Genomic DNA, 21405 nt, shown 5'->3' on the forward strand with positions numbered 1-21405 from the left:
TATGAGTTGTATCAACAGAACTAGTTCCATAATCTAGATCAGTAATTTCTTCTCCATGCTTATACCAAATATAATAATCCGGCATGAATCCTTTACTATACAAATGATTTCAAATTTCTTTTCCCGGTAAAAATTTGCAATTTTTGCAAACACTACAAGGGCAGTAAAACTTGCCACCATTGCTTTGTGTGAGAGGCTGATTGTTTGCAAAATTCATGAATTGCTCCATTCCTTCTACAAATTCAGCCGAGAAATTCTCCGTCTTTTCATCAATCTTCTTATACATCCATTCTCTATAATTAGAATTTCCTGACATTTTATATAAAAAAAAACTCGTAATTGTGATTCAGCCGAAAAATAATTATGTTTCAGCCAAGACACAATTGTGATTCAGCCGAGAAATCGCTAAGCTGTATATATAGATATTTTCCCGACTGAATTGCGACTGTCTTGCGTCCATTTTACGACTACAAACCGAAGTCGTTAAAAATAGATACACCAACCACAAAACGTAAAACACATGTTTAATTTTTTGCGATTCGCCGCAACAGTCGCTTTTTAGTCGCCAAATTACGACTATTTAACGACAACAGTTTACCGACAACATATTAGTCGCACATTAGTCGCCAATTAACGACTGTTATACGACGACATTTTGTGGTCGCTAATGGACGACGAATTGGCGACTAAACAATTTACCGTCAAGTAGTCGTTTTGTAGTCGGTACTTATAACGACTACATGAGTCGCAAAATTTAGTCAGTAAAAAACTGTTTTCGTGTAGTGAAAGCCAATGAGTCAATGTCACGTTTCACTTCTGGCTTTCTCGGGCCGGCTTTTTGCATGTGCATGTCACTACTATGGTGTGTCGTGAATTAATCTGTTCATTTTCTCAGTAAATGAACCTTTCTTATTTATCTCTTGATTATATTATTTGTTACCAAAGACGTGTTAAAGGGAAATGGAAAAAAAAAGGATCTATAAATAAAGATGAGCGTTCTCTTCTTGTGTTTCCCTTTGACCAGATAACTGACGACGAATACTCAAAGATCGAAAGCATCTTTCAAGAAGAGCTCTCGATTTTATCAACCATGGCGAACAAACAGGTGGCAAGATTTTAGTTCATTGCTTCGAAGGTCGAAGTAGAAGCGTAACTGTAGTGCTCGCTTACCTAATGCTCCGAAAGTAAGTTCTTAAGGACAATTAAAATTGTTAAAAACACGAATCATGATCAGAAAAAAAAAAAATCAATAAGAAATTTCTAATTCCTGTTCTCACTTGTTTACTGCACTTGTTTCCTGGGGTGAGATTAACTGCACTTGTTTACTGGGGTGAGATTAATAAACAGGAACCTGACACTTTTAGAAGCATGAGCTAATAATGTTTAATATACTAAACTTTTTTTTGGTTGATAAAGGGTTTTCCAAATACTACTTGACTTACTCATTGTATGTTAAATTCTTCTATTCCGGTATTTCTTCCGGTTTCTTGGCGCCTATATATACTACCAAATAACTATGTTCTATAGTGTACTTGAAATTGCAATCCCAGTATGGGGACAAATAAAGATCTTATCTGCTAATTTGAGTACAGTACAATTTCATTGGTGCTTCTGTTGATGCAGCTTTCCCATCAGAGGTAAGAAAAGAACAAAGTGGAGATACCAAAGCAACTCAAAAGATGACTAAAAGTAGACTAGATATACTCGGTCACAAAAGAATGGAAAATTTATAAAGTACTTAAAAAAGCGAACACCATAGTTGGACCAGAAAGATGATCAAACTAAGAGTATCAAATATTTATATAGATTATCATCATATTAGATTGCTAACGACTCCACACTCGCACAAACTATAACGACTACAGTAATCATTTTAATTGCTAGTACAATAATTGTCATTAAGAATTGAGCTCTAGAGAAAAATTTAGCAATAATCAGATTCATTAGCCCACCTATATAATATCACTGACATTTAACATATGATTAACTAACTAGTTAACCAATCCCTAATCCCGATACTGGATTCAAATTTGATGATAATTTGGATTTAATAGTGAATATTATATGAGAAACATCGTAGATGTGACCCTTAATCGCCATAAGAAACATCATCAATCAGGCCAGCTTGGTTTAACAACCCCAAAATACAGTGACAAAAACAAAACCAAATATAGAAAATTTTATTCATGTTCCTAAATCTGGTTAGGGCTTCTATGTATTAAGAGAAGCAATTTCGGTACAAAGACAAATACTTGTATTTGCCTGCCGATAAGAATACACACACAATACAGCCACCCACGCCAGACTATAAAACAAAAGACAATACAAAAAAAAAAACCCAAAAAGAAAAGTACCTTCCATAGCAAAAAACATGTAAAGAGTTCATAAAAGACAAATTGAACAAAAAAAGAAAGTGTTCCCAAAAGACAAGAATAAGAATAAAAAAAAGAGAAGGTAAAATTTCAGAGATGAAGAGAGCTTATTTCGTCTTCTTTCCATAGCCCTTCATCATACATATTCCACCTCATGACTCCTTCATCTTTGTCGGTCCACTGACACTTGACGCAAGTCTTGGGATCCTTACAAGCCACAAACTGCTTCAACTTGAAGGCCTTCTCTATTACCGTGCTCCATGGAACCTCCGTAACCTCCGTATCACTTACCTCAATGTAAGAATGAGAAACATTGAGAACTTCGAGTCTTTTCATTTTATCCAAGATCTTTGTGAGCGCATCTATACGTATGGAGGTGCATCTGAGGCTGAGGACTTTCAGCTTCGGGAGGAGGCAGACGAGGTTCTGGACGAAGAAGAGATCGATGGGACCCATTACCTTGAGCTCTCTAAATTTCTTGCAGTTCTCTCGGATCGCCGAGAAGACAAAATGCGGGTTAGGCATGCTTGGCATTGTTAGTGATTCTAGTTTCTTACAGAAACTTATTGCATCGCATATACCCCTCTCTTCTAATCTGTCCCAAGATGGTAGCACCAAGCGTCTCAAGTTTGGACACCTGCAACAATTGAGTAAAGAAAATTCCTTGCTCGGTTAAACGGTGATTTTTGGCACAAGGCACTATAAAACTCTGCGAAATTTTATTTATTTATAGAGATAAAAATATGAATTAGGTCAAAAATATATCGAGAGCGAAGAAATTTATTGATCTATATATCTAGTATTATTAATGTATGGAGGTGATACTGCATTTCCAAATCTGCAAATTGAGTTTCATGCTACTGAAAAGAGCCATATGATTGTATAATAGTTTTCTGTTCAATATAAGACGGAAAAACAAAAAAAAAGAATGTACCTTCTTGTGGTGTAAGTAATCATGTCATCATTAGGAAACAAGTCGTAATGGAAAATCAAGGTCTTTGTGTTTCTCTTGCTAAGACTCATGGAGAGTTTCAAGATCCGAGTCACATCCTTATCAGAGTGGCCAACCAAGTACCAACATGGCATACATGAGACTTTTAAGAACTTAGTTCTCATGTGTGATAAATCGAGCGTGTTCCACAGAATGGGATCGCAACAAGCCACACGCCATCCTCTACAGACATGAGCTACTCCAGAAGTCAACTCATCGAGGCTAAAGTACTTAAAAATCATCACTAGTATGTCAGTGTCCAGATTTTCCCATCCGCTGAACACATTTTTACGGTCTTTAGCCATTGAGAACGCTTTCAAGAGGAGAGACAGATATTCTTTTAGAGAGTTGTTATAACATCTTCACGGCCCTTAAAACATGCAGAAGAAAATTATCCGGAGTAATTAAGAAAAGCATTTCTTTTTAGGTTTTTTTTCGATTAAGGGGATCTATATGGAAATAAAAATAATAATTATCAAGATGAACTTCAATACCTACAATTGAATAATAAGCAGATTTTATCCTTTTAAAAAATAATAATAATAAAGCAGATTTCAGTATTAAGAACATTTACATGTATGCCGTGTTCGGTGAAAGTAAATTTCAATATGAATGGACTGAAAATCAACAAAATCATATTGAAATGATTCCTTTATCTATATAGAAGTCATGCAAACTTCAAATCAACAACGGCAAGGCATGGAAAATCATAAAAACAATTAAGCATCCCCAATAATAATATTAATATCTAACTGCAAAACGAATCAGAATCTAAGACCGTAATTGACTCACAAAAACCTAAAAATGTGACGAATCTTATATTATGAAATGCAAAGACTTCGTGCTATATAAAATCATTTTTTTAAAAAAAAAACAGCACAAGATTCTCGTAAGAAACAAATCTTATTACCCACAGTATTACTAACAGAAACCTTATAATAACTACACATGCATAGATCTTGCAATCTCATAAGTAAGGTATCAAAAGAGTATAAAGCCATACCCTGAAACGACGAGGAGGGATAAGTGAAGAAACTTGGAGAAATGGTGGCGGCGACTCTTGTAAGATTAAGGAACGTTACCTTTTTATATACAAATGAAAGAAGGGCACTGGTCTGATATCAGTTGACCTACTTCTTTCAGTCTGATTCTCTTACCAAATAGATATCAAGTACGTGCATGCATTGTAAAAACGATTTTAATTATCTTATCAACATTTTCATTTAGTTCCTAGTCAAGTTTTATATGTTTTCATTTTGGATCAGCACGTTCGATTTCTTCTATAATCGATATTTTTTCCTTTTTTATGTAATTAAAACAGTTGAATAACACTTTCTTTTTTGTAAAAGAAAAATATTTTTTTTTTAGTCTTATTTTAAACTAGATAGATACCCTCCCCCCCACACAAATTCATACGAAATTTTAACCATATATATATAATTTCTTTTTGGAAGAATTTCAGATTTAAACTAAAAAAAAAAAGTCAAACACCAAAATAACAACTTTTTTTCTCTCTCTAACTTTTGTCATTTTGTCACAATTGTATTCCTCCCTCTTAAGCTATTAACGAAAATGCCATTATAAACTTATTATTTTGATTTTTTTTTTTAAATACTGGCTAAAGTTTCATCGGACCTCCTAAAACCCTCTTTATTACGATAATGCTATCTTCTTCAATACCTTCAACCACCATGAACAACTCTAAAAATGGAATAAATGCTTCTCAACCAATTTTAAAGTTGTAATAAGTTAATATGAGAGCTCATACACTCATAACCTTCCTTATTCTTTTCTAATTTCTTCTCCAAAACTTCTGGACTGAGTTACAATGTCAAAGGTTATGCATTTTCGGTGATTTCAGCTTAATCCAGACCTGGGTTTTTTTTTTTGGGGTGAAATTCAGAGTTCTGTGTGCATGAGAGACCTAAAAACAAACTCAAAACCGATATAGGTAATGATACACTTCAATTTTGGTAATATCTATATCTGTATTGAGAAAGTAGACTTCATTTTGAAGTCTACTAGTCAACATAAGGTTAGTTTTGCAATTGACTTTTTAAAAATTTTGTAACTAGTAGACTTCAGTAGACTTCTCCTGAAGTCTACTCGATATCCTTTGAATACAAAAAAAGCCTAGTAGACTTCGTTTGAAGTCGCAAGAAGTCTATGGAGGAAAAGAGGTTATTTTTGTAGTTGACCGTATTTTGACTTTTTGATATAGACTTTTTTCTGAAATCTATTGTTTACGTCTGCACAAGAAATCTACTATTAAGTTACTTTTGTAGTTTGACCAAAAACGTATAGATCATTTTAGTGTTTGACTAAAGTTTTTAAAAAAATAAAAAATACAAAAAAACTCTAGAAAACTGAAGTAGACTTCAGAAAGAAGTCTACAAACGATAGACTTCTTGCTAAAGTCTACTTCAGTTTTCCGGTCAAACTTAGAAAGAATTTTTTTTTTAGTAGACTTCCCTGTGAAGACTACTCAAGACAGTCATTGCAAAAATAACCTAAAATTTTCTATAGACTTCTATTGAAAAAGTAGACTTCAAGAATACACTGTCAGAAAAGTTTACTCTTACCGGAAGTCTACAATAGAAGTCTACTTTGTTAGTCAATGACCCGGTCAAATGCAAAAGTAACATTTTTGGTCGGAAGTCTACTTTTGAAGTCTACTGAAGGAAAAGTCAATGTTTTGGTCAATTGCAAAAATAAGTAGACTTCTTTCACAGACTTCCATAGGAAAAAAAGTAGACTTCTTCTCCAGTCTACGTTTGAAGTCTGTTGTAGAAGTCTACTTATTGCATTTATTTTAAAAACGCATTTTAGGCATAATTATAAAGTATTTTTTCAATTTTTTGGTTTAGAATTGCTTTGTTAGCAAGTGATTGAACTACTCATTGATTTTCATTTCATTTAAGTCGATATTTATTGCGGAATCAGAATTTTTGATTTTTAGGCTAGTTAGCTTATCAAAGTAGACTTCTCCATCAGTCTACGGATGAAGTCTAATTGGGAAATCTACTTTTTGTATCTATTTTTATAAAACGCTTTTTAAGAATATTTACATTTTTTTTTCTAATTTTTAGGTTTGGACATGCGTGTTAGCAAGTGGTTGAACTACACAATGATTTTCATTTGATTTAAGTCGATATTTATTATGAAATCGGATTTTTTGATTTATAAGCTATTTAGCTTGTAAAAGTAGACTTCATCTGCAGTTTACGAAGTTTTCAAACAAAGTCATCTATGTAAAAAAAACTGATATTATGTGTTTGCTATAATCTGATTTGTAATTACGTTTGTTAAAGTGAATTTTTATGTTTTCTTACAAAACTAACTATGAACTTAATATGTTGGTGTTATAATTATAGTTAATTTTTTTTTGTTTTAGTAGGCTTACAAAAATTTCCACCAATTCAGTTTTTTTGTACACATTGTACCTTTAGAGAACTTACTGAAATGGTGGATAAAAAGCCTGAGTTGGTGTTAACTTACTTACTCACTACCAGATTCAAACATATTTTCTCTTGGCTCTAAGAAAATTGTTGTTGAACTTTTATTTTAGAAGAAGCAATAGAACTCTTTGATGAAATTTTTTTTTTTGTTAAAACAGTATTGTGTAAAATCTTTATTTTTTGTTGTTTACATCAGAATTTTAAAAGAATATTAACAACATTTTATCGTAAATCACAAGTTAACTATACAAAGTAGTTTTTGATTACAAGATCTGATGGAACAGAGTTTAGTCAACCAATGAGATATAATTTCTTACATCAGTAGACAATAAAACTATATTAAAATCTACTACATATTTTCAGACAAAACAAATTGCAACCTAAGTTCCTTGCTAAGGGTATCAAGCTTTCTGATTGTAATAATCCTATCCTAAGCGTGGAATGATCAAACAAAAAGAAGATGTTTCAGATCAGACCAGACTCTGCTGCTGCTGCTGCTATTGCAGCTACACTCATGTACGCCATTGCCTGCTCATTCACAATATAAGATTCCTTAAATTCCAAATAAGAACTCTCTCTTGTGCAACAAAGCTATTTGAACAATGCAATATCAGATTTTAGATTGAAAGTACATCTAAGTACATCTAAAAACAATGCAATGGCGAGTTTTCTTGATCATTAGGAGTTAACTTCAAGGGTTCTTCTCTTACTTGGTCATATAAGACCTATTAAAAAGGACCACAATGAACACAAAAGAGAGAAAAAAATTCCACATCATAGAATACTAATTGATTATCAATTTAGCAATTTAGCATAATCACATGATTTCAGAACATGGAAATCAAATTCAAGCTATACCTTCTCTAATCTTTTGCGAATATGGTCAAAAAGCTAGTCACTTCTTGTTAGCCGCAGTCCTCTGCTTTGTATAGTGAGAGTCTCATCCCCGCCTTGAGTAGCCAATATAGTGAAAGCTTTTCTGCAAATACAGCAAATATAGTTATAACTGAGGCTAAATTGAGATAAGTGACACTTGGCTGACACAATAAAGCGATTGGAAAAGAAAATAGTGTGGTATTAGCCTGAGAAACCAGATCTACAACACAAACAGATCTTTAGAGGGTTTAAAGAGGAAGAGAGGAGTAACGATGGTTTACCTCAGACTGTGAGGAGCGGTGAGATTCGGTGAAAGACTAAAATGAGCCATCTTCTTCAATATCTCCTTCACGACGGCTTAAGATCTTGGACTCGCCTGAATCTTCTTTCTTAAGCTCCTTCACGACGGCTTTGTACGGCACCCATGCTTCTATAGCTTCACGGAGAGAATGAGAAGGAAAAAAAAATGGTGAGAGAATAGAGAGCGCCGTTTTAGAGAGAGACTCTCTGGAATAAAATTAGGGTTTTCTTGGGTTAGTTCACTTATATAGTAGGCTAAAAATAACTAATTTTTATTTTGGTTTTGGGTAGGTTAAACTTTTTGGTTCAATTTAAGTTTACAAATCGATTAAATTCTGGAACCTAATTTTCATCGGTTACAAAAAATAAATTTTAGTTAGGATAACATTTTTGGTTTAATATCTTTTAAACTCGTTGGTTCAATTTCGATTTAAAATATCGGTTAAGTTAATTTATTTGATTTTGTAGATTTTCTTGTTGGTTCAATTTCAGTTAAATTTTTGGTAAGATTGATTTATTCGGTTTATCAGATTTCCATATTGAAGTCTACTAAATATAAACACTAAATCAAATATTTTGCTCTTCTTAATTTGAAATCATAAATTTCAACTTATGAATATGAAGAAAAAAAAATTATATACACTAGGGTTACCAATATTTAATTTATTAATGCAAATTTAAAACCAATATTATTTTTTTTTTTTAAATTTAAATTTTATGATTTAATTAGATAGTAGACTTCATAAGCTTTATTAGAAGTGTACTAGTAGACTTCGTTAGGATTTAAACCGTAATTAAGACATCCATTTTTTTCTTTGGTCATACAGGATTATATTGTCTTTTCAATACCCTTTAAAGTTATTTTTGCTAAATGTTGCATCAGAGATCTACTTTTTTATTCAAAATCAAGTTTTATGTCATTTTTAGCAAAAATTCCTTTCTTTTTAGTCTAACTTGTTTATTGCACTTGTTTATTGGGGTGGGATTAATAAACAGGAACCTGACACTTTTAGAAACATGGAGAAAATTGAGAAAAGTTCATAGACGAGCTCAACGGAACGATGGATTTGCCCGGATCTTACTTAACTTTGACAAGAAATATCACGGGAAGACATCAATGGAGTGGAGACAGAGAAAACAGACGATGAAAGTTTGTCCGGTTTGTGGTAAGAATGCAGGTCTAAGCAGCAGTTCTCTGAAGCTTCATCTCTAGAAATCTCACAAGAAACTGTCTTCCAAAAGCATTGACACTGCAATGATCATGGAGATTCAAAAGGCTTTGGAGACCCTTAGTGCATCTCCATTAGTAAACCCCTCAAGGGATTTTTTTATCAATTTTTAAATAAGAAATTTTCTCTTTCTCTTTTCCACCTTTTTCATCTCTCTCTTCACCTTTTTTTTTTCCTTCCACTTTTTTTTTCCTTCAACCAAACCAATATAATGAGACCATGTGTGTTAAGAACCACTTAAAAGACGGTTCTTATACAAAAATTTTAAGACCTAGTTTCTTCACTTATTAATATATTTTTTATTTATTTTAATAAAAAAAACATTAAGAATTCTGCTAAGAGCCTTGCGATAGAGATGGTCTTACGCTCAGGAGTGGCCGAAGCTCAAGTGTTAGCTCCAATTCTTTTCAGTCTCATTCTGGTTAAGAGTCAAATAATATGTGTATGCTCTAAAAGTTTCTCTGAGTTTACAAAACAAAAAAAAAAGGTATTTTAAACTTGACCAAAATTTTTTTTTTTTGTTTTCTGTTTTTTGTTTTGATAAAAATAATTTTTCTTAAAATTTTATAGAATTAAAGGTGGTAAACGCTTAGGCTTAATATCACATCACCAAAAAGAAATCCTTGTTAGAACTTATCCATTTGCCTGAAATATATATATATATATATATTTTTATTAACAAAATATATATATATATCTATATATAAGTTAGTTTTCAAAAACATAGAAATTTATGCTAATAAATATCGATATTATTTTATTAACAAAATAATATCTAAATTATAAAGTCAAAAAGCTAATCTTATATTTTAGGTAATATATCAAGAATTTATAAATTCAAAGCTATCATATTTTATTTTTTGATCAATTTTAAAATTTGGCGAGTGATTTATTTTTGATCAGCTAGTTACTTTGACGATTTTTTTTGTCAAAGTCTAAAAACCATAGAAAATTTAATTAGAAAATAATGTTTATAATTAAGATAACATCTTTATTAGTTAAACTAAATTTTCAATTTTTAAAGTCAAAAAGCAAAAAGTAACCTTATATTTTTTAGGTAAAGACTTAAGAATTTATCTATTAATAATAACAAAATGAAAAACTATGAATCTCTGAACCATGGTGTCTTTCCATTGTACCTTTTCATTTATAACTGCTAATTTATTCAAATGTTATAATTCATGAATCTTTGAACAATTGTGTCTTTTTATTGTACCTTTTCATTTATAATTGTTAATTTATTCAAACGTTACAATTTTACGGTTGTGTCTTTTCATTTTATTTTATTAATTGTACCATTCCGTACATAACTGCTGATTATCAATGGTTGCTTCTCTGAATACTTATGTCTTTTCAAGATTGTATATATTTTGTTCATTGTTTTTATTTCTTTTATTGAACTTTTTTTCTTTTAATGCTCTCTTACTTTGAAAAACAACATCTTATATATCAATTTACTGTTGATAACCTTAAAATTAACTTAAAATTCCGTAATAAAAATATTGTTCATTTGCAAGAAATTTTTACAGAAATGGTGTTACAAGAAAGTTTTTTTTAGTAGATGATTAGTAATGAATAAAGAAAAACTTGAAATGAAAGGTGAAAAATCTGCTCATTTCTCAAGAAAATATTTTTGGAACAAAAGCAAAAAAATTTGGACTAAACAAAAAATGGTAATTCTATTGGCTATTATATCACTAATCTTAAAAGGTAATATTTTATTTTATCTTATGAGTTTTTTAGTTATATTTTAATTTTTTTTTTAAAATATATTCAGCCATAAATAAAGAAGAACTTGAACTGAAGGATCTACAATCCGCTCATTATCTAGAAAATATGAGACAATTATATAATTGATTTGACACAGAAAACATGATATACCAAACTATAATGATGATTAAAGATGCACTTTAACACAACTAATAGATTTGAATGTGAATTGAAAAAATAGACAATAAAGAACCCAATTTATGTGAAAATTATGAAGATTTTAGTTTGGAAAAGAACAAAAAAATCACAAAAAGTTTCAAAACAAAATAAAAGGCTAGGAAGAACAAAAAACCTTAATATGTGAAGAACAATATGAAAAACTATTATTGAACCATTGTGTCTTTCTATTCATATTTTTTTTATTAACTATACATTTTCATGTATAACAACTATTTTTAAGAAAAATTATTATTATAAGGTTGTGTATTTTCATTTGAATTTTTTAGATTATAACTTTCCGTGAAAAACTATGAATGATCTATTGTGTATTTCTCTTAAATACTTTTTAAATTATATATTTTTGTATATAACTGCTAATTTTATGAACGGTTGCTATTGTATGGTTGTGTCTTTTCGTTTGTTATTAGTTAGTACTCCATCCGTTTCATAATAAGTGTCATTCTGACACATTTCACACAGATTAAGAATTTAAGAAAATATACAAATATACCCCTAGTTAATATACTTTTATAACATTTAATTACAAAGACTATTATCTTTAAATGAGGGATAAAACAGGAAATAAGAGTAAAAAGTTACATTGAAAATGCAGAATGACACTCTTTTTAAAACAAAAAATGAAATCTAAAACGACACTTATTATGAAACGGAGGGAGTATTGTTTATTTAGTGAATCTATGATTCTATTTTAATGGAAAATGAATGCTGAAAATTTAAATGTTACCCTATTTTAAGTGAATCATTGCAACTATTGAGTTTATGGTTATTTCTCTAAATATTGCAATTCTAGAGATTATGATTATTTTACCAATCACTGCAACTCTTGAGTTTAAGTTTATTTATTAAACATTGCAACTATTGAGTTTAAGGTTATTTTACCAACCATTGTACCTATTGAGTTAATGGTTATTAAACCATTGCAACTGTTGGAATTATGTTTATTCTAAACTATTGCAACTATTCATTTGTACCCTTTAGAATTCTATAAAATAAAAGCTATAAGTGGACCATTGTGTCTTTCTATTTATTTTTTATTTTTAATTAATTATACATTTTTGTGTATAACTACTAATTTATTTAGTGGTTACAATTCTACAGTCGTGTCTTTTCATTTTATTAATTGTACAATTTTGTACATAAATGCCAATTATGAAAGGTTGCTTCTCTTAATGTTTATGTCTTTTCAAGATTGTATATATTTTGTTCCATTTTCATTATTTATTTTATTGATTTTTTTAATAATGCTCTCTAATTTTGAAAAACATCGTCTACATCAATTTTTTGTTGAAAAACTTCAAATTAACTTAGAATTCTTTGAGAAATTATTGTTCATTTGCAAGCAATTGTTACTGAAATGGTGTTAGATGAATTTGTTTTAAGTAGATGGTTAGCCATGAATAAAGAGAAGCTTGAAGTGGAGCGTGAAAGATCTCTTCATTCCCCAAGAAAATATTTTTGGAATAAAAGCCAAATAATTAGACTAAAAATGGTAATTATCTTACCAATTATATTACTAATCTTAAAAGGCAACATAATATTTTTTTCTATGAGTTTTTAGTTATATTTTAGTTTTTTAAAAAAAGTTTTATTCATCCATGAATAAAGAAGAACTTGAATTAGGGGGTCTCACATCCACTCAATATCCAGAAAATATTTTTGAAAGAAAATTCAAAAAATTAGGACTAAACAAAAAAATGATAATTTTTTTTGGCAATTTTATCACTAATTTTAGAAGGAAACATAATCTTTTGTCCTATAAGTTTATTAGTTATATTTAAAAATCTAATTTTAATATTTAAGTTATTATTAAATATGCAAATATAGCACTACTTTTGGTTATACTAGAATAGTTATATAATTTATTTGACATAAAAAAAACATGATATACCAAGCTATAATGGGGATTAAAATTCACTTTTGAAAGTAGATAATGCAACTAATAGATTTGGATGTTAAGTGAAAAAAGGCAAAGAAAAAGCCAATTTATGTGAAAGTGATGAAGATTTTAGTCTTGAAAATAAGAAAATGAAAAATCACAAAAAAAAGTTCAAAACAAAAGAAAAGACTATGAAGAACAAAAAAAACATAGATCTGTGGAAAAAATAGCAATATGAAAAACTATGAATGAACCATTTTCTCTTTATATTTATTATTATTTTTCAATTAATTGTACTATTTTGTGTATAACAATTTTTAATATGAAAGGTTATCATTATTATAAAATTGTGTCTTTTCATTTATTTATTTTTTAAATTATACATTTTATATATGAAAAACTTCGAATGAACGGTTGTGTCTTTCCATTAAATATAATTTAATTGTATTTATTATATATAAAACTGCTAGCTATTGTATGGTTATGTCTTTTGGTTTTTTATTTGTATATGTGTTATTTATTTAGTGAATCTATGATTACATATTAATAGGAAATGAATGTTGGAGATTTAAGTGTTATGGTTATTTTGGTGAACCATTGCAATTATTGAGTTTATGGTTATTTTACTAAACATTGCAATTCTAGAGATTATGGTCATTTATCAATCATTGCAACTCTTTTGTTTATAGTTATTTACTAAACATTACAACTTTTGAAATTAAGGTTAATTTACAAACCATTGCACCTCTTGAGCTAATGGTTATTAAGCCATTGCAACTGTTCAAAATATAAAAAAAACTTTTTCAATATTGAAGCATTGCATCTTTTCAAAAATAAAGACACAATCACTTATTTGAGGGACACAACTTTTCATTAAGAAGATAGAACTTTTTACCAAATTAAATATATATATATATATATATATATATATATATAACAATAAGACACATTTTTTATTATTTAGAGATGGATAAACATTTTATTTATCAAGCATACATTTCACCTGTTAAACAACATAAAGTAGAAGTATCTGCTATAGTTACAAGTTTTTCTATTACTATTGGCATAAGATATATGAGTTCACTATTTTTAAACAAAGAAGGTATTATTTATTCAATAATATGATCAAATTTAGTTATGTATTGACTTTTTCATTTTTTAAAATTTACTCATGCAGAATGTTTTTAAAAGTTGGCTGATAATGTTTGAATTATTATTGTGTTATCCTCCATTTAAGGGTTTAAAAGCTTAATATTAAATTGATATAATATATTGTAAAAAATATTTTGCTTGCAGGAAACATAAAAAAATCAATGAATACTGGAATAGTATGTCAATTAAATTTAACATTCAAAAAATACTATGGAAAGTTAATTTACATATATTAGTTAAAAATTCATTTTTGAACAGATGGTAATTTTCAACCCTAAAAAAGTTGGAATAGTGAGTATTTCTATTGGTAGTCATAATATTATAACTGTTTTTTTTTTTAATATTATAACTAATAATGTTAACCATTTAAATGAAAAGGATGAAGATCACGAAAGAAGAACCAAATAATAATGTAATGCAATGTCCCGATTGTAGTCGTTGGATTTGGTCATTAGAAAGTACTGAAAGAGATGTAGTTCGTAAACGACTATGTTTCTTAATTTGTTGCAAACAAAGTCGTGTTTTACTCTCTATTGCTCGTGAGCCTCCACCGTTATTAATTAAGTTTTTAAGTGAGTTTTTGTTTCTCTGATATATGAGAGCATATAATTATATCCTAGCTTTTAGTTCTATGGATGCAGAAATTGATTATTCTGTTTAAAATACATATGGGATATATTGTTTCAAAGTCCATGATGAAAATAATCATCTTATTGGGTCTGTACCACTATGTGATGGTGAGCTACCAAAGTTCTCTCAAATTTATACTTTTGATATAGCTAATGAATTAAAAAATGCATAATATCACACAATTAAAAATTTGTTAAGCCAATATAATATGTCCAATGCTATATGATGTTATAAATTCAAGATAATTTTAGGTTTTCGAAAGATAATGTTGACTTAAAAATGTATCAAAACTATTTCTAATGGTTTAAAAACCAAATATTTTCTAAATTTTTTACAAATCGTGAAAAATTTGAATTGTTTTCATACATGATTTTGTACTAGAATTTTATTCTCTTTGTTTGGAGATTTTAACATTTTATATCATGATAATGTTTTTACAAACTTTTCATTATATAAATATATCTATCAACGATTGAGTTCTATTGATACAATTGATCATGTTGGTTATAATCGTTGTTTAACTTCTTCTCAATGTCAGTTGTATAATTGTCTTTTATATAGATGTATATGTTGAGTTATACATTGTTATATTAACTGTAAACTATGAACTCAAATAGAAATGTGTGTTAATTGCTTTGTACGACTTCGTTCGTCTTTGCATCTTTATATTTTTGAAAGTCATATCTATTTATTTTTTACAATAGTAGTTATTTTTTTCAAAAAATTGGATAATTACATCTAAATACCATCACCTTTTGTTATATGTATGTTTACTTATAAATATTTAAAATAATTAAGAGTTTAATATACTTTATTTCCCCCACGATTTCGCGGGAGCTCAAAACCTACTATAATCAATATCATTACTATGTTTGATAAATTTGGTCAAATCTAATTTTAGGCGCATAATTTATTTTTATCAGTTAGTTATTTTGGCGTGTTATGTAGTTTTTAAAGTCTAACAAACATATAAATTGGATTGGAAAAAATTTATTCCTATCAATTAAGAATATATTATTTTTTATTGACTTGATAGCTATTGGTTACCAAAACAAAAGAGGTGTGAAAAATCAGACTAGTGCCATTGCATGTCTATAAAAACTAACAAAGTTACGCTCCTTTCTTACAAGAATCGCTACCTTTCATTCCTCAAAGCTTCTTCTCCTCCTCCTCGTCATTGTTTCGGGGTATGCCTTTATATTCTTTTCCTTACTTTTGGCAATAGAAATTCGAGTTTGTTGTGGCGTGTAGGGTTGTAACTTGTGTAAGTCTACCGCTCTTTTTGATGTCTATGGATCACTCCGTGTATCTGATATGATTCGTCACAATTATTGATTTTTTTGTGAGGCAATAGGGTTTGAGATTTTGATTCGTTCCGCTGTTAGGATCCTTTTTGTTTGTTTTCATGATTTTCCTATGAATAAAAGTAAAAGTATTACTATTGGGATCCCCAAAAAAAAAAATTATGTTATCTGACTTCGATTTAGAGCTTTTGGTATCTCCTGGAAAACTTGGTGCCTTGTGAAAACATTACTTACATAGAGAGTCGGTTAAAGATATTGATATGTGAAATCCCCGAACAAGCGTTTATATACAATGTTGATTGATTGGTCGTAAGTATTACATTCCAAAAACTTTAATCTGCTTATTATATTCCCATGTAGGTTGGTGAGTTTTCATCTTTAAGATTCCTTGATTTGCTAATTGATCAGATTGTATGTATACCTTTTGACATAAAGATGCCAGGAAAACACATTTCTCGGCTAACTTTCTTCTGCTTGTGTAGGAGTTCAGAAAGATGTTCTAACAACTCTCAATAAGAATCTTTCCCTCTCTCTCTCTCTTGAAAGCTTTCTACAATGGCTGAAGACCGTAGAAAAGTAGCCACAAGATGGGAAAAGCTGGACATTGACATCTTAGTGAGGATTTTCAATAACTATTTTAGTTTCCTTGAGTTTACTTGTGTATTAGCTCATATCTGTAGAGGATGGCGTGCGGCTTGCTGCGATCTCACTTTTTGAAAAACGCTCGATCTATCGCACATGAGATCTCTTTTCATCAAGATCCGGCATGAGCCGAGAATGGCCGAGAACCTCCAAAACCCATTTTCACCATCTTCCAAGCCTTGATCACCATTTCTCTTCCTGGATTCATCTTTTCAACTCCAAATAGCTCCAAATACACCTGATAAACACTCAAAACATGCAAAGACTCATTGGGACCTAATGCATCTCCTAAGTCCTAAAACAAACCCTAAGGACCTAAAATGCATGGAATAATATATGATTTGGAATGAAATATACAACCTAAATGATGCAAATTATGAACATATCAACTCCCCCACACTTGTCCTTTGCTTGTCCTCAAGCAAAAAGAGCAAATGAGAGAAAGAGGTTGTATGCATTGGGAGTTCATATTCCTTAATGAGAGAGTGTATCACTAAAAGAATTCAAGGCTCACTGTCCTAGTTGCTAATTCTAAGATGCATTGTAAACAAGATTACTCACAAAACTTTAGCCATACTTATCAATGAATGAATCAAGCTCAAGCTTAAGTTTTTCACAAACAGCCATAGTTCCAACCTTTTGACATTCATTAAAGCTCATGTGAATCATGCTTATGCAAATCATGTGAACTCACTTGTCTTGGGACAGGGTCATGAGACAAAGATGATCTCATTTAATGCTTTGGCTTCCATTCAGCTCAAGGGATCACTCAAGAAGGAATAAACTTTAACAGAATGCTAAGGGTAAAAGGCAACTGGTGCATACAAGAGCAGAATCCCATCTATCCAATGCCCCAAATTGGTCCTTCACCTTAACTCTACTCCCATGAAGATCACATCCTAGCTACTCCTCTCTCAAGACATTCATTGCTTTATCAACCCTCTCCTTACTTCACTCTCATTCTTTCTTTCTCACCAGGGGATTCATCTTTTCAACTTTAAACTCAGGTTTTGGGGTCTGAATATTCCACTTAGCTCTTTCTCATACAACACTTTCTAGCCTCTTTTCTTTTCTTTTCAAACACTTGAGCCTTTTTGGCTTCTTTTCTTTTCCTTTTACATAGAGGCTAGACTTTCTTTTTCAAAACACAAAAGCTTTTCTTTCTTTACACAGCAGACCCCAAACCTCTTTCTTTTCTTTTCCAACCCCTGGTTCTCATCTCAAACTTTCTCTCTACCACTCAATGTTTCTCAAGAACTCTTCCTAGCCTATTCTAGACTCGTGATGTTGAGCTAGATCTACATGAGATCCTGCTCTTGTCGCCCTAAACCCAACACTTTCTGTCAAGTTTATTCAGAAAAAGGCCTCACATCTCTCACTATAGTGTTTCAGGCTTCAAGGAAGGTTTGGTTAAAGGCATGGAACTGTCTCAAAGTGTGAGAACAGCTATTTGAGCTAGCAAAGAGTGGTAAAAGGGATAAGAGAGCTCGAATATTTTGAGGGTACCCATGAGTTCACAATGACATGCACAAGCAATGATAATTAGATTGTCAAATTAAGGTTCTCACTTAGATAAGGCTGGACTATTCAAAGCTTGATTCACTCGATAAGTTCAAAACATGGATCAGTCTTGATTTCATTCTTGTTTACATGCAGCAAAGAACTATAAACTAGGGCAGTGAACCGAATTCTTAAAGTGATATTCTCTCAAGGAAAAACCTATCATTACTCCCTTGCATTGATGCAGCCTACATGAATATGCAACTAGACTCAATCCTAAATATGAGAATGCAACTACATGATCATTTTTTTGTGAAAATTTTTCAGATTTTTCAATTTTTTTTTTGGTTTTTTTTTTTTTATATGCACTTAGATGAGACTATATGAATGCATGCAAGAATGTGACTCAAGACTCAAAGTGTAAAATAAGAACAGAGAAAACATGATTAGTAAAAGATGAAACTCCTCCCCCACACTTAAATAACACAGTCCCTTGTGTTATAAAACCATGAGAAAGGAGTTAAAGCAAAGCAAACAAGTAAATTGCAAAAGGGTAAAAGAAGATCTACATGCATATGTACAGAGTTTTGAGTGTTTACCTCAATCGCTGAGGTCTGATCCCAGGTAGTGGGATGGGTTGGAGGTGGAACATGATGGAGTTGAGTATCTAGGTGGGCTGCTCTCAGGTGAGTCTGGTAGGAACGCTGTGGCCGGGTTGATCCAGTCTTCTTTTCCTGGTGGGAACACAAGGTCTTGAGCTGCTGAGCTTTCTCCCACTTCTTCTCTTGTATCTCGTTTGGGTGAGGTGGCTGGAGCTGTGAGTTTCTTCACCTTCTTCTTTAGTTGCCTAACACAGTCAACTAGCTTGTGGATCGTTTTTTCTTGCCATTTGCACCATTTCTGAAGGCTGTTAACTCTTGAATACAGCTTCTTTGTGTGATACTCAGGTTCACCCCAAAAGTAAGGATCAAAATGGTACCGGCCTGCTCCCATCCTTCTTTCAAAATCTCTTGGTTCCTCATTCTCACAACCGGCAGCCCTAGCTGTGCTCTGCTCTTCAACTGGCTCTTTACCCTTGGATCCTGCTGTCCTCTTGCATTTGCGAATTGGAGGGTCAATGGCTGGGTTGTAAAGCTGATCCTTTAGAACAATAAAGGAGACATTGTGCCTTTCTGTGAGAGTGGTGATGGCTGGGTGTGGCAACAGAACTTGGACCTTCTCATTTTGTAAAAGCTTGAAGCTGTACAAGAAGTTTTCACCATTGCTTTCTGTTAAAAACCCAACCTTGGTGATGGTAGCTTCATCAATGAACTCAGGCTTGACCTCAACATCATCAAAAGACAAAAACTCTTGCTTTCAGAATCTTTGTCACTAACCATCCATTGTGCAACTTAGTGAGCTTCTGCCTTTTACCCTCACTCCAAGCAATGTCTTTGTATATCAGCATATGGCGTGCCAAGAATGCACCACCAGTAGGGATGTAATGTGGGAGATGAAATTCTCTCTTGCTCTTCAAGTGACTGATGAGAAGATGTAGTAGACTCATACCCAGGTAGCTCCATATCAGCTAGATGCACCACACCATCATTGTGCTTGGTAAAGAACATTTGGCAAAGCACTTTGTGAGCATAGCGGATGGCTGGGTTTCTTATCCATGAACTCTTGCATCTTCCTCCCCTGAAGCTCCCAAAAGCAATTGTATCCCACAGGTCAGTAATCATGTGATCAGGGTATGTGAACTTCAATGTCTCATCTTGTGCAGGTCTTGAAAAGGCAAAGATCTCATCCAATTCCTTGAAGCTTACATGGTATTGTGTACCATTGATTGTGATCTCTATGTGCCCAAGACCATTTCCCTCCATGATCCTTTGATCTCTTGGGCCATATCCACAGACTTCAAGGGATGCAAGGAACTCTTGTGTTACTCCATCATGAGCCACATCTTTCATCTCAAAGAATCCACCAAATCCCATGTTGTTAAAAATGAGCTGAACCTTCAAGAAGCCCCATCTTTTTCAGCAGCTCCATATCAGGGAACTTGGTTTGCAACACCTTTACATTCTTGAACATAGCAAAGTAGTCATCAAAAGTTGGTTCTTTGTCCTCAGGTTCTGGTTTTGTCTTTGCTTTCTTAACCGGCTGCAATGCTACTTCAGGATCACTCTCTGTTTCTTCTTCATCCTCAGCCACAGCCACCTCTTTTCCCTTCCTTTGAACAACTTCAACCAGCGCCAGTTCTTTACCAGAATTTTTTGAAGTAGAAGCCTTGGTTTTCTTTGGTGCAGCCACATTCTTTGCTTTCTTTTCAGCTGGATTCTTTGGCTTCCTCTGTTTCTTCTGTTTCTTGAAAACTTTATGCCCAAAAGGCATAATCTGATCCTCTGAAGCTCCAGCTTTCTCTTTTTTCGATTTCTCCATGGCCGCTGTTCTTTTTGTTCCTCCCATCCTGCATTTTCTCAAACAGCTGTGAGCACCAAAGCAAGAGAACAACAAAAGTTTTCCAAAAATTCACTAAGTTCAGGGGTGGTACAGATCGATTTCACTAGAAGAGAATGTGTTTTTAGCTGGTTAAAAACTCAATAAACTCAAGGCAATGGCAAGAAGCAATGCACACAAAGAGTTCAGCTTGAAACACAATTTCTAAAAAAAAATCGAAATTCTTGATGAATTTAAAGAAATTTCTCAAAAATTCCAAGAACAGGTCATTCTCAAGCAAGATCCATGCATTTCCTACCCATTCTACTTGCACAACATTCACAAAATGATTCCAAGGTATCAATAGGCCTAATAAAATCGATTCCATGTGTTTCTTGTTCATGAACAATACATTAAGACATGGAAAAGGTGAGTTTTAACAGACTAAAATACCTTGGAATCTTCAAGTTTCGAGTGAAAAACGAATGTGAAGCAAGAAACTAGACAGGATTACGAGTTCAATGCAGTTGGAATTCCTCAATTTGGTTCAAGAACGAGAGAGATATGAGTGTTTAAAGTTCAAGAAATGGAGAGAAGAGGGCAAACTCGTGTGAAGAAGAAGACCAGGTGGGGAACAGCAGTAAAGGGCGCGTCCTTGACCGGTCAACGTCCATACGGTCAACGATTTTTCAAAAATTTTGCTGCGCCAT

At 31.8% G+C, this 21405-nt stretch overlaps 1 protein-coding gene and 1 long non-coding RNA gene across 2 annotated transcripts; both read right to left on the bottom strand.

Annotated features, from left to right (window-relative positions):
* Positions 1-2462: 2462 nt before the first annotated feature.
* On the bottom strand, positions 2463-3668 carry LOC18016716 (F-box/LRR-repeat protein At3g48880). The gene is made up of 2 exons (XM_006401894.1): positions 3307-3668; positions 2463-3009 (listed from the first exon to the last, which is right to left on the bottom strand). Exons 1-2 carry the CDS (start codon positions 3666-3668, stop codon positions 2463-2465), a joined length of 909 nt encoding a protein of 302 aa, XP_006401957.1.
* Positions 3669-7103: 3435 nt separating this feature from the next.
* Positions 7104-8217, bottom strand: LOC112086779. The gene is made up of 3 exons (XR_002899634.1): positions 7979-8217; positions 7680-7800; positions 7104-7349 (listed from the first exon to the last, which is right to left on the bottom strand). It is a non-coding gene; the product is annotated as an uncharacterized LOC112086779 (long non-coding RNA).
* Between the last annotated feature and the right edge of the window lie 13188 nt (positions 8218-21405).

The sequence above is a fragment of the Eutrema salsugineum genome, unplaced genomic scaffold, assembly GCF_000478725.1.
Source record: "Eutrema salsugineum unplaced genomic scaffold, Eutsalg1_0 scaffold_2, whole genome shotgun sequence".
Classification (NCBI taxonomy): domain Eukaryota; kingdom Viridiplantae; phylum Streptophyta; class Magnoliopsida; order Brassicales; family Brassicaceae; genus Eutrema; species Eutrema salsugineum.

What these genes read in the sequence shown, in the direction of transcription:
- LOC18016716 (XM_006401894.1), bottom strand. Translation starts at nt 3,668, where the DNA reads ATGGCTAAAGACCGTAAAAATGTGTTCAGCGGATGGGAAAATCTGGAC. An exon ending in ATTACTTACACCACAAGAAG is followed by an intron (nt 3,010 to 3,306) that starts GTACATTCTTTT and finishes CAATTGTTGCAG; the next exon opens with GTGTCCAAACTTGAGACGCT.